This window comes from Aquarana catesbeiana, linkage group LG05 (assembly GCF_042186555.1).
Source record: "Aquarana catesbeiana isolate 2022-GZ linkage group LG05, ASM4218655v1, whole genome shotgun sequence".
Classification (NCBI taxonomy): domain Eukaryota; kingdom Metazoa; phylum Chordata; class Amphibia; order Anura; family Ranidae; genus Aquarana; species Aquarana catesbeiana.
This window is the reverse complement of record NC_133328.1, coordinates 173,226,030-173,238,501: the sequence shown is the minus strand read 5'-3', so window position 1 is coordinate 173,238,501 and position 12,472 is coordinate 173,226,030. Positions and strand designations below refer to the sequence as shown.

Sequence of the window (12,472 nt, the reverse complement as noted above, 5' to 3'; positions counted from 1 at the left end):
AAAGTATTACTGACCTGTGTGATGTGGGGAAGGCAAGTATTGTCAGTCAGCAGTCTTTTCACCTTCGGTAAAGGTCTAATAATGGCATTGTCTTGATCACTAAATAAAACAAACCCATGAAATTAAAGCAAATCAGTTACTGACATAGAATAAACAAATACACAGAATTTTGACTCCCTGCATTAATGCTTTTGCCTTAGAAACAAACTACTGATGCACTGGTATCTTGAACTGACCAAGTCCTTCCCTGGCTCCTCTTTCTATGGCTTTGGAAGTTGCCCTGTTCAAGGCAAATACAACCACCTTTGGTCATCCTGTCCCATCAGCTACCGATTTTGACAAGATGTCTACTCTATAATCCCTACCCTATTGGGCCACTGGCTAAACATGGACCCATGAAAAGCCTTTTTAAATAAGCCTACATATACATGCACACACCTGCACTTAAACTGAACCCTGCCTAATCACTCATATTTTCACAGCTAAACAAATCCTAGCAAAAGTTTGGAAAACACAGACCCTTAAGGCTACATGCCACGGACATTATTACAGCTGCTTTTATGAGCATTTTTTTGTAGCTTAAAAATGCCTCTTCATGTTAGTCTATGGCCTCATGCCCACCATGGCGTTTTTGAGCTGTAAATGGCATAGGCGTTTTTAAGCTGCAAAAAAAAACCCAGGACCAGTGCGTTCCCGAGGCTCCAGCGCTAGAGCTGTAAAAACGCCAGTAAAATGTGTTAACCGCGATTTAACGAGGCTTAACGCTGTATACACAGCATTATGCCTCATCCAGCGTTTGTGTCTCTATTCAAAATCAATGGGAACCTCACGCAAAATTTTGTTGGGGTTCCCCTTGAAGATTCTCAGCACACAAGTCGCACTGCAAGTCGGATCATCTGGATCCGGCTTCTGGTGGGATTTCTATTCAAATCAATGGGCTCCCATAGGGAACCATTGATTTTGAATAGAGACACAGAAACGCGGCTGAAAGCTAGTGTGGCTTAACGTGCAGTGACACCAATGCATAACGTGAAAAAAAATTGCGTTTTTAATGCTGCTTTTTTCCTGGCGTCGATACTAGCTTTGCAGCTCGTTTTCTAAAACGTCTGTGGGCATGAGGCCTAAAAAGGCAAGGTGCGAGAATCCTGGGGGAAAAAAAAACAAACTTTACACTCGTCTACCTGCTGCAGCTATCCCCTGCCAGCTCTAAGACCAAGAACTGAACGATCATGTGACCACTGATCGCTCAGTTCTTGGGTCTACTCTGTGTATAAAGCAGTGAATGTCACTAAAGTGCCGGGCTGTGGAGGGGACAAGAGAGGCAGGCTTGGGCTCTCAGCGGTGTACTTGGAGGCTGAGAAAGCTGCCGCTCAGGAATCTGGATGGACCCCGACATTGTTGAGATCCCACCAGAATCTGAAGCGGCTCTGTGATGTCAACCGACAGCAGGCTTTAGACAGCTATTGGCTGATTTGGGGTCTTAGAAGAGCACAAATGCACTCCTGTGACCCACAAGAGAAGTATAGCCAAAAGAGCTTTGACCATACTTTTCTTTTAAAATTACAAGTGCACCTATTCATGTTGTTCAAGAAACTGAAGACCATTCAACAGGACAACCGACCTAAAGTGCACAAAATTTGGGACCCCTGGATCACATATTTTCTGACCCATCATTTGATCAAACTCTTGTATCAATCTGAACGCTTAACTTTTTCTGTTCCTAGCCCCCCCCTCATTTACCACTTTCTCCTGTCTCCTCCTTCCCTGCCCTCTCAATCTCTACCCCTCTTTACTTCCTCCCCTTCCTTTTTCTTCTTTCCTATGCTCATTTCCTCCTCTCACTCCTATTATACTAAACAATTTACACCAATCACAGTTTCATACCTACTCCCACTATAACATCATTATCTCCAAAAACCCAACTATATAACTTAGTTAACATCTTAACCAAGATTACAATCTTTATTACCTCAGACACTCGCATCTTGTATTCTCCTACATAAGTCCCCACCATATCCAGGTTTGTAATTCTTTATAACTATTTTACCAATCCATTTTGTATAGTTTTATGCTATATGCAGCCTACTACTGTTATTTTTTCTTGAAAAACTATAAAACTATTGAAACAGAAAATGTGTACCGAATACAAGTATTCTGCAAAGATTCAGCTTTTTACGGCATCATGTCCTTTCTGTCGCTTTTGTACACAGGTTGGCTTGGTCAACATAATCGGGTTACCAACGGTAAACAAGGAAAGCTCACACATTACTGATTGAGGTCATTTCGATTACTGATATTAGAGCCAAACAGCTTCCTTATCCCCAAAGATTTTTCTTTGCCAAATGACAATGCACGCACAAACAGGAAAAAAAATAAAATAAAATCTCTAAAATGGTTACAATGTACATTATCTGCAGCAGCTTACCGGCTGGGAAAGTATGAACACATAGTGATAAGCATATTTAAAATTAAAGTGGCCAAATCAGTTTCATTTAGGACAGCTTGACCGCTTGCCAGCAAACACCATTTTAGCTGGGGTATGACTTGCAGAGGCCTCCAACCATCCATCCCCTGGGCCCAGCAGCGCGTTTTCGAGGTTAGTACTCCATTGTTCCAGAATTCTTGCATCTATCAAAATAAGACTATGTTATCTTTGCTGCACAAATGAGACATTTTATAAAGGAACTAAAAGGAGCAGATCCTTAAGTAGTATTCCCAGTAGGAAAAAAAAAAGCTAACCCCCCCAGGGGTTCCCTCTGCACAAATCACAGTCCCGTTAAAATCTGAGCAGCGCATGTCAAGTATAAAAAATATTTATTTTCAGTCATTACTGGCTGTAGTTCCCCTTGAACCCTAAAACTATGGTGGGAAAAGGGGCTCAGCCAGCAGCACCGTGCCTTATCTCTTCTGTTTAGCGCACACAGAGTTTGGACCGGGTGCGTGCTTTTCAGAAACTGGAAACTGTCAGCTTGTATTGTGAATGATTGTGGCTGGAGAAGAGCACTTTCATTCACAAAAACACAAGCTGACAACAGGATACACCGGCAACTACACTAGCCTCCCTGGAACAAATAAATGCTCTTCTTCATTTGCAATCTTTGACAATATATCATGACACAGTTTCTGCCCTCTCTGTGCCCGGCAACAAGTCTGGAATCATTATAACAGGACAGATAAGGAGACAGCCCTGCAAAGCAGAATGATGCTGTCTGCCAGCTCAGGAGTTGGAACAGGCTCTTTGTGCACTGCCTGTCTCCTGCTGAGCTGTCAGTCAGAACTTTGCCTCCTTTGTTCAGTGTGGTCAGATAGTTCGGCAAGTGGGAGGGGCTAGCTATTAGACACCATTTAAATTGGGAGAAATGCTATGCATACAGGGTCCCCCTGGGGTCTTTAACCAGCTTTTTTTTTTTTCATTCAGCGATAACTTCTCTTTAATTACACAACACTGCCACAAAATAATGCCGGGAGAACCCAAGACGTTTCAGTATTAAAGGAAAACAACCAAGTATAAAAACAAAGCAAGTCAGGGTAAATATTGAAAATGGAGAGCTTAGCCCTAAAGTTTAAAGACAGCTGAATGAAAGGAGGACATACTGCAGCTTTTTTACATTCTTCTCTTCTACTTTTGGGGCTAAGCCTTTTTAAAGAGACCCTGTTGCCAGACCAGTCATTTTAGCAAATATCTTTTTAAAAGATTACATGCACGTTACTTTTAAAAAGACTCACTTGTGTAGCCATCCCAAAGCCCTGCAGCTGCTGAGCACTGCCATCATGGTAGTGATATCAGTACACAGGACCATTGTTCGGTTTGGAACAGTAAATACGTTTGAGCAAAACCCTTTGAACCCTTTCAAGTGCCTCAAGTTGATTCAGGGTAGCCCACAAATCAGACTAACTTTGAGGAGAAGCTAGCAGATTGAAGAGTAGGAACCAAGGAGGGAGGCATGAATATAAATTCTATTTTGAAGCCCCTGGAAACAGATTGCATCCAGAGGTCCAGAATGTTTCTGATTTAGACAATAAACCAGAGTGGGAGTGCCCAGTCCTTATGAAGGCTTGCAACGAAAGGATGCACTCAATACTTTGACTTAGAGGAGAATGTCAGGGAAAAGTGAAAGAATCCCTTTTGGTGAAAAGCGGTACTAATCCGTAGTAATAGGCTTAGGTTGTTTTTAGTGGGGTGGCAGTAATTTCCCCAAAGTGATGTCCTTAAAAAAATTTACCAAATGCAAAAGACACCTCTTACAAGCAGGCTCAAAAGACAAATGTGCAAAGACAGTGGTGTTATCCTAGAGATCTGGCGAATAACCTTCTCCAGGGCATCAACACAAAATAGCAGTGCCATAGGCATAAACTGCAATTATTCTAGGAGAACAGGTCTTCAATCCTAGATTATGATCTCTATTCATTTGTCCAGTCCAGCTACAGCCTGACAAGTGGACACAGCCTCAGAACAGACCATTTTTCATAAATACCTTTACATCAGCTATAACTTAGTACTTCTGGATAACTTTTCAGGATTGGGCCAATCCTCATGCAAGGCAGTTAATTTGGGTCAGTAGGGGAAAGGTCTTTTTAATCTTTGTCAGCTTTAAAGTGCCCATAAGATCTTTTTTAGACTGAGGAGATTCTGGTGTTTTTTTTTTTTTTTTTTAGAAAAAGAAAGGATAGTGTGCACCACACCAAAAAGTGAGATCAGAGTAGAAAGCATATTGTTTGAAACCTTAGTTTGTGTCTGAGTAGAGAAGGTGAAAATTCCTCTGCTGGATCCTTTTTGGTGTCCACCTCACTCTCCATAATATATTTTTTGAAGAGGTTAGGAGGATCAAGTGGGGAAGAGACAAATGTGCTTTTGGGCCCTGAAGATCGAGGACTTCAGAAAGGAAGAGTTTCCCAAAGAAATCAGGCATAATTGCAGTAAAACCAGCCTTAGTCAGATAGGCCATTTGTTGTCTGCCTGAGAGGGAAATGGAATTAGAGAAATGGAGTCATGTTCTTATGGGATCTTGCTCTAGATCGGGGGAACAGGTATCACCTTGAGTGTTTTGCTTGGTGCCATCAATAGCTTGAGTGTTATTAGACCCCTTTTCTCAACTCTTATGCACCTTGTCTTCACCATTGCTAAGCAAAGGGAACTCCTGTTGTGTACTAACAAAATGTCTATGGAATGAGAGGGTATTTGTGTGCCCAGGAAAGGAGCCTCTATAACCTAGGCTCTGACTGATGTTCTGTGTCTGTCTCTGGAGAAGCAGGTAGCGAGGAGCAGACATGCTTATTGCATTCTCGGCAGAAAGGGCAGGTGGAAGTGTATCAACTGGAAGTTGTTTGAAACATCACCACCCAAGCACCAATGTGTGTGAAAACCCCACCTTATTAAAAAAAAAAAAAAAAAAGTAACCGTTACCTTCCACCAATGTGCTTCTAAGAAGAAAAGGAAAATAGCGCTAAGACAATCAAATGTCCATAAAAAACACAAATTTTAATGTCCATAAATTTTGCGTAAATATCCACACACCAAGTGAAGACATCTTCTATATTTGACAGATATTCTTCCAGTAGTGCACCGACTTACACCACCACTACTATCACAAAAAATGCGGAGTCACCGCCCATCCAGTGACCTCCAACTTAAAAGGTCAATAAAAGCTGTGGGATTAGCCATATACACCTCCAAATCGATCACACCACATCTTAGTAGATTTTCTGAGATACCATTCTCACAACATCAGACTACCAAAGAAATGCAAACTAAGTGTAGTATTTTATTATAGCAGATAAAAAGATTAAAAAGTATTCCACTCACTTTTAAAAGTGAATAGTCTCATTTTGCTGTCTAATAAACTTCAGTTAAGCGAAGCCCTTCATTTGCAACTTGTCAGACTGGAACCATTCGCCAAAAAAGGAAATCCCCCATTACCCACATACAATGCTGTTTTGACATCTCTACCACAGTGATTTAAAAGCAATTTACACTTTGGACTGTGTGACCCGAACAGTTACCAGCTGCCAACAACTTTGCGTCACCATGGTGAGTATTAAAACAAGGGGTCCAATTTGAAGAAGGTTAGCAACCCGGTGTCCGATACTCATAAAAAAAAACCTCTTACTTTAAATTCCATCAGAAGCGAAAGATCCAATACACCAAACTTCTGATGCATTTTAGCCCAAGTGGGCTTTAGTCATAGCATGCTATAACTAAAGCCCACTTTAACTGAAATTGGATGTCTGGTTCAAGCAGCTTGTGGAGGCTGTAGTTTGGCACAGGTGCTGATCTCATAATTGGATTGCAACTTAAGGATAGTAGCATCGCAAATTGTTTGCTATGTACATTCAAACAGGGTGATTTTGAAAACATTCACACCTCCAATGATGCTCTTGGACAGTCAAGATCTACATTTACACATTCCATGGTGACTGTATTAAGTTACCCATGTGACTTTAAATGCTTATGTATGTTCCTGACACATATTAGAACCAGAGAAACGTCCCCTCTTTGTAGCATCTGTTAGCCAAGTACACGGCAAGGTCTCAACTATGCATCAAAATTAACCAGATCTGGGAACAGAACTGGAACATGATGCGTGGGCTCAAATTTGGGATACCACCAAATCATGCTAACGCAATGATCCAGCAGTGTAAACTACTTATAAAGTGCTGTTTCGGTGGTATATGGTATCCAGTCAACTGGCTTTTGTTGCTCCAGGATAGCTTGTGACTGTTCAGAAGCTGGCATATTTCTACATACCCTTGTGGACCTGCTCTACTGTCCAAAAATTATGGTTGCAAGTATACAAAATTTTACATATTTCGTTCCAGCAATTGCTTCATGTGAATCCATATTTACACCAATTTACACTCACGACCCACGTTCTGATGGCCACTAAACAGACCATCGGTAATGCATGGCTCTACTTAAAAAAGTAAAAAGCTAACAACTTAGTTGCAAGGCACTATGCCCAAGTTTCGCAGGGTCTGGAAACCATGGGTTACATACTTCCTACCAGCCGACTTTGACCGCCACCTCTTTGAATTAGATATAAACAATTTATTTTGTCTTTTATGCAGGACTGTTGAGAATCCTGGCCCTAAACCCCTCCTCTCCAAACCCAGCCAATCCCCTTTTCCTCCAGGTCTTGCTCTGTTGCCAACTCACGTTAGGCTTCCTCTTTCTTGCGTCTTCCATTTCTTTAGAGTTAGTTGTGTCCTACAATATAAAGGTCATCCCATGCATATATCACATTCAGCCTACTGCCTCTGTCACTTTAATGTTTATGTGTAATCTTTACAATGCCTGCATCTGTTGTACTTTCTGAAACCTTAAAATGAGTGGTATTAATGTCTTCATCATTGCAGAACAAATCCAATTTGATGTGACCAGCTACCACTAGGAATATACCCTGACCTGGATAAATGGGAACCTTCACGGACATTATTCCCTAGTTTTTTTTTGTTTTTTTTTAGTCACCACAAATGTATTACCTGGAAATCATCTTTTATACTTTACCTCAACAAAACTGTAAGGGCCACGTCTTTCCTTGTCTGCATTACCAAAATACCATTCCTTCTCACTTTCTCTCTTCATATCAGGAGATGCTTCAATAACATTGCTCTGGAAAAAAAAAATGTATATGGTTTTACATATATATTCTTTTCTATAGTCAGGACAAAAAATTTTAGTCAGATGAACATAACATATTCCAATATGTTCATGAAGATAAAAACAAAAGTGTGTATTCATTCTTTTTACATAGCAGCCTGCAAAGTACTGCACCCATAACTAGTGGTAGTTCTATACAGGATTTCAGTTACTGAGTTGCAGGAAGTGCCAATGGACCATGAGTGCACTGATCAACAAACTCATAATCTATTGAGAACTACAAGTTATATGTGACAGACTCACCCGGGACAGAGGCTATTGGAGGGGACTGAACGCAAGCCTCTTGCCCACCGATTATGGGCCCTAGCATTTGGGGGAATGGTGCTTTCTGTGAGCTGTATGCCTGGGGACCCTGGGGTTGGTGTTACTTTGGATTCAGCTCCATGTCCCCCCCAAAACACACAGACTCTGGGAACCCTTTATATGCCATATTAGAATGATAAGACTGAATTATACTGTTGGGACACATCCTGTGAGGAGATGCTAATGTCATCAACTCCACTCACCTGTCTGATGTCAGCTATAATGTGTTTAATGTAAATAAGTTTAGTCTAGGTTCTAAGGGTATTCAACTCATTGTTGTTTGTTCTAATTAACCCTGTGTTGATGTTTATGGTAATGTATGTTAATTGAATGAGCTGATCACATTAGCCACCAGCACTGGCTAGGAGACGAATGGTCTAGGCTGAGGAGGGGGGAGATTGTTGTTTGTATTGTTAATTGTAATTAGCTCCAGCTATTGTGTTTATACTACTGTGTGAAGCTCGGTGCCCACAAGTCTGTCATCTGGTCTGGGTAAATGTTTTAGTAAATTAGCTCATGTTAATTAGGTTAGCTTTGAGTCAGCCTGCTGTATAAATGTGTGTGAGATCGCAAATAAAGAGTTAGTCCTGATGTACTCCAAGACTGGTGTTGTCTAGTTCTTGGGGGTTCCTATAGCCGGATCCATTGGACTCGTGTTCCAGAACTTAGGAAGCGGTATATGACGGAAGCACTCAAGCGAAGTGAGGGACGTTCCGTGACAGTTTTCCACAGAGGCAGATGGGATTTGTAGCTTATTCATTCACATATCACTGTAAATGAATGGCGCAGCTGTGTGAGCGGAGCCTAAATACCGGTGTAACATATCTTATAATCGCTGACCACCCAGCCACTGTACACATACAGCTGGGCAGGGTCGAGCACCATTCTGGAAGGACATACCCATACGTCCCCCCAGAACTGCACCTTGTGCATGGCCCGGGACAACTGTGTCCAGTGCAGCAGATCACCGGAGTGTGACCAATCCCATCGATCACATGTACAGTACTGAACATGGCTGTCATTCATACAGCCTCTGAGAATTATTGTGATCTCTGATCGGGCAAAGTGATCACATGGTACAGGGTCAATCACAGTAGCCAATCACAGCTGAGAACTGTCAGAAATGATAGCTTATACAGCCATCATAGTAAAAAAAAAAATTCAAATCACCTCCCTAGAGTGGTGCAGCGTCACTAAGGTAACACTGCACTGCTCTGATGACAGGATGTAATTAAAAAAAGAAAATGTGTGTTATATATTATTCACACACACACACACACACACACAGTGGGGACGGAAAGTATTGAGACCCCCTTAAATTTTTCACTTTTTGTTATATTGCAGCCATTTGCTAAAATCATTTAAGTTCATTTTTTTTCCTCATTAATGTACACATCGCACCCCATATTGACAGAAAAACACAGAATTGTTGACATTTTTTATTATTCGTGCAACCATTTAAAAATACAACTGGCTATTAGTCAGATTTTAAGAAAACCTGCAGTTTGGACTACCCTTTTTCCCCAGGGAAGGTGATCCCCATTGAGCTAACCTCTATCTATCTATCTATATAGAGATATAGATATAGATATATATATATATATATATACATACACACATATACACACAGTGGGGACGGAAAGTATTCAGACCCCCTTAAATTTTTCACTTTTTGTTATATTGCAGTCATTTGCTAAAATCATTTAAAGTTCATTTTTTTTTCCTCATTAATGTACACACCGCACCCTATATTGACAGAAAAACACAGAATTGTTGACATTTTTGCAGATTTATTAAAAAAGAAAAACTAAAATATCACATGATACTAAGTATGCAGACTCTTTGCTGTGACACTCATATATTTAACTGAGGTGCTGTCCATTTCTTCTGATCATCCTTGAGATGGTTCTACACCTTCATTTGAGTCCAGCTGTGTTTGATTATACTGATTGGACTTGATTAGGAAAGTCACACACCCGTCTATATAAGGCCCCTTTCACACGAGGCGGACTCCGTTTCTACGGAGCCCGCCTCGGTCCGCCGGCTCAGCGGGAGATCTGTCCGTTGATCTCCGCTGAGCCGGCGGATGACAGGTCCCTCTCTGCTCACTGAGCGGGGAGGGGCTTGTCAGGCGCCGCTGCCGCCTATGGAGGGATCGGACGAAAACGGACAGCGTGTCCGTTTTCGTCAGATCTCACCCGATCCGATAGCGACGGATCTGAACGTAGAGCCATCCGTCTGCTTTTAGCGGATCGGACGGGGTCGGATGTCAGCGGACATGTCTCCGCTGACATCCGACGCTCCATAGGCTAACATGGATCGCCCGTTCAGGTCCACCGTCAAAACTGACAGGCGGACCTGAACGGTCCGATCGTGTGAAAGGGGCCTAAGACCTTACAGCCCACAGTGCATGTCAGAGAAATGCAAAATGAGAATCAAATGCAAATGAGAATCATGAGGTCAAAGGAACTGCCTGAAGAGCTCAGACAGAATTGTGGCAAGGCACAGATCTGGCCAAGGTTACAAAAAAATGCGGGAAAAAAAATGGAATACATTTGGGACGACCAGAACCATTCCTAGAGCTGGCCGTCCGGCCAAACTGAGCTATCGGGAGAGAAGAGCCTTGGTGAGAGATGTAAAGAAGAACCCAAAGATCACTGTGGCTGAGCTTCAGAGATGCAGTCGGGAGATGTAGAAAGTTGTAGAAAGTCAACCATGGCAGAGTGGCCCGACGGAAGCCTCTTCTCAGTGCAAGACATATGAAAGCCTGCATGGAGTTTGCTAAAAAAAACACCTGAAGGACTCCAAGATGGTGAGAAATCAGATTCTCTGGTCTGATGAGACCAAGATAGAACTTTTTGGCCTTAATTCTAAGCGGTATGTGTGGAGAAAACCAGGCACTGCTCATCACCTGTCCAATACAGTCCCAACAGTGAAGCATGGTGGTGGCAGCATCATGCTGTGGGGGTGTTTTTCAGCTGCAGGGACAGGACGACTGGTTGCAATCGAGGGAAAGATGAATGCGGCCAAGCACAGGGATATCCTGGACGAAAACCTTCTCCAGAGTTTTCAGGACCTCAGACTGGGCCGAAGGTTTACCTTCCAACATGACAATGACCCTAAGCACACAGCTAAAATAACGAAGGAGTGGCTTCACAACAACTCTGTGACTGTTCTTGAATGGCCCAGCCAGAGCCCTGACTTAGGCTAGGTTCACACTGCTGCGAATTCTATTGCGAATTTGAGCCGTTGCGATCGCTCAAATTCGCAAGTCATTTAAATTACATAGATTAACATTAGTGCCGTTCACATCGATGCGTTGCGAATATAACCTGCGTGAAAAAAAGGTCCTGTGCGAGTTTACTGCGTTGCGTTGCGAATTTAGTCTCCATAGACATCAATGTAAATCGTTCTTGAATCGCATTGATTGGTTCACATATGTGCGAATTCCACCACACTACTCTCCACAAAAACCAGGAAGTACACAGGAAGTTAAGACTCTTTTTTTTTTACATTATGATTCCATTGGCTAGACTATCAATCGCAGCTATATCCAACTCCTGAAATTCGCGGTAAAATCGCGGTAAATTTGCGGTAAAATCGCTGTAAATTCGCGGTAAAATCGCGGTAAATTCGCACTGCAGCAGTGTGAACCTAGCCTTAAACCCAATTGAGCATCTCTGGAGAGACCTAAAAATGGCTGTCCACCAACGTTTACCATCCAACCTGACAGAACCGGAGAGGATCTGCAAGGAGGAATGGCAGAGGATGCCCAAATCCAGGTGTGAAAAACTTGTTGCACCTTTCCCAAAAAGACTTATGGCTGTATTAGATCAAAAGGGTGCTTCTACTAAATACTGAGCAAAGGGTCGGAATACTTAGGGACCATGTGATATTTCAGTTTTTCTTTTTTAATAAATCTGCAACAATATCAACAATTCTTTGTTCTTCTCTGTCTATATGGGGTGCTGTGTGTACATTAATGAGGAAAAAAAAAATGAACTTAAATGATTTTAGCAAATGGCTGCAATATAACAAAGAGTGAAAAATGTAAGGGGGTCTGAATAGTTTCCGTCCCCACTGTGTGTGTATAGATAGATAGATAGATAGATAGATAGATAGATAGATAGATAGATAGATAGATAGATAGATAGATAGAGGTTAGCTCAATGGGGATCACCTTCCCTGGGGAAAAAGGGTAGTCCAAACTGCAGGTTTTCTTAAAATCTGACTAATAGCCAGTTGTATTTTTAAATGGTTGCACGAATATCAAACAAACAAAAACAGAAAATAATTTCTCGCCATCCAGGCACTAACTAAACAGTTCCGTATCCAAACTCACAGGTGAAAGGCTTCTCCCAGTCACTCACAAAACAAAGATATTGCAAACCTTTTTTCTGTGTCTAACGAAGCAGACATCACATCAGTAGCCCTCTCTCTCGGGTATGACTTCCTCAGTCCCAGGCCAAGAGCAATTCTTTGCTCCAGTCCTGCTTTATTTATACCACCTGT

The 12,472-nt window shown here is 42.0% G+C and overlaps 1 protein-coding gene across 1 annotated transcript in view; it reads right to left on the bottom strand.

Moving 5' to 3' along the window:
* DNAJC13 (DnaJ heat shock protein family (Hsp40) member C13) overlaps window positions 1–12,472 on the bottom strand; it is a 288,371-nt gene that overhangs the window by 72,075 nt on the left and 203,824 nt on the right. The window contains exons 28-30 of the mRNA XM_073630350.1: window positions 7,505–7,609; window positions 2,426–2,628; window positions 15–99 (exon numbers count right to left, since the gene is read on the bottom strand). Coding sequence (XP_073486451.1) covers window positions 15–99; window positions 2,426–2,628; window positions 7,505–7,609 — 393 coding nt within the window. The remainder of the gene's footprint in view (window positions 1–14; window positions 100–2,425; window positions 2,629–7,504; window positions 7,610–12,472) is intronic.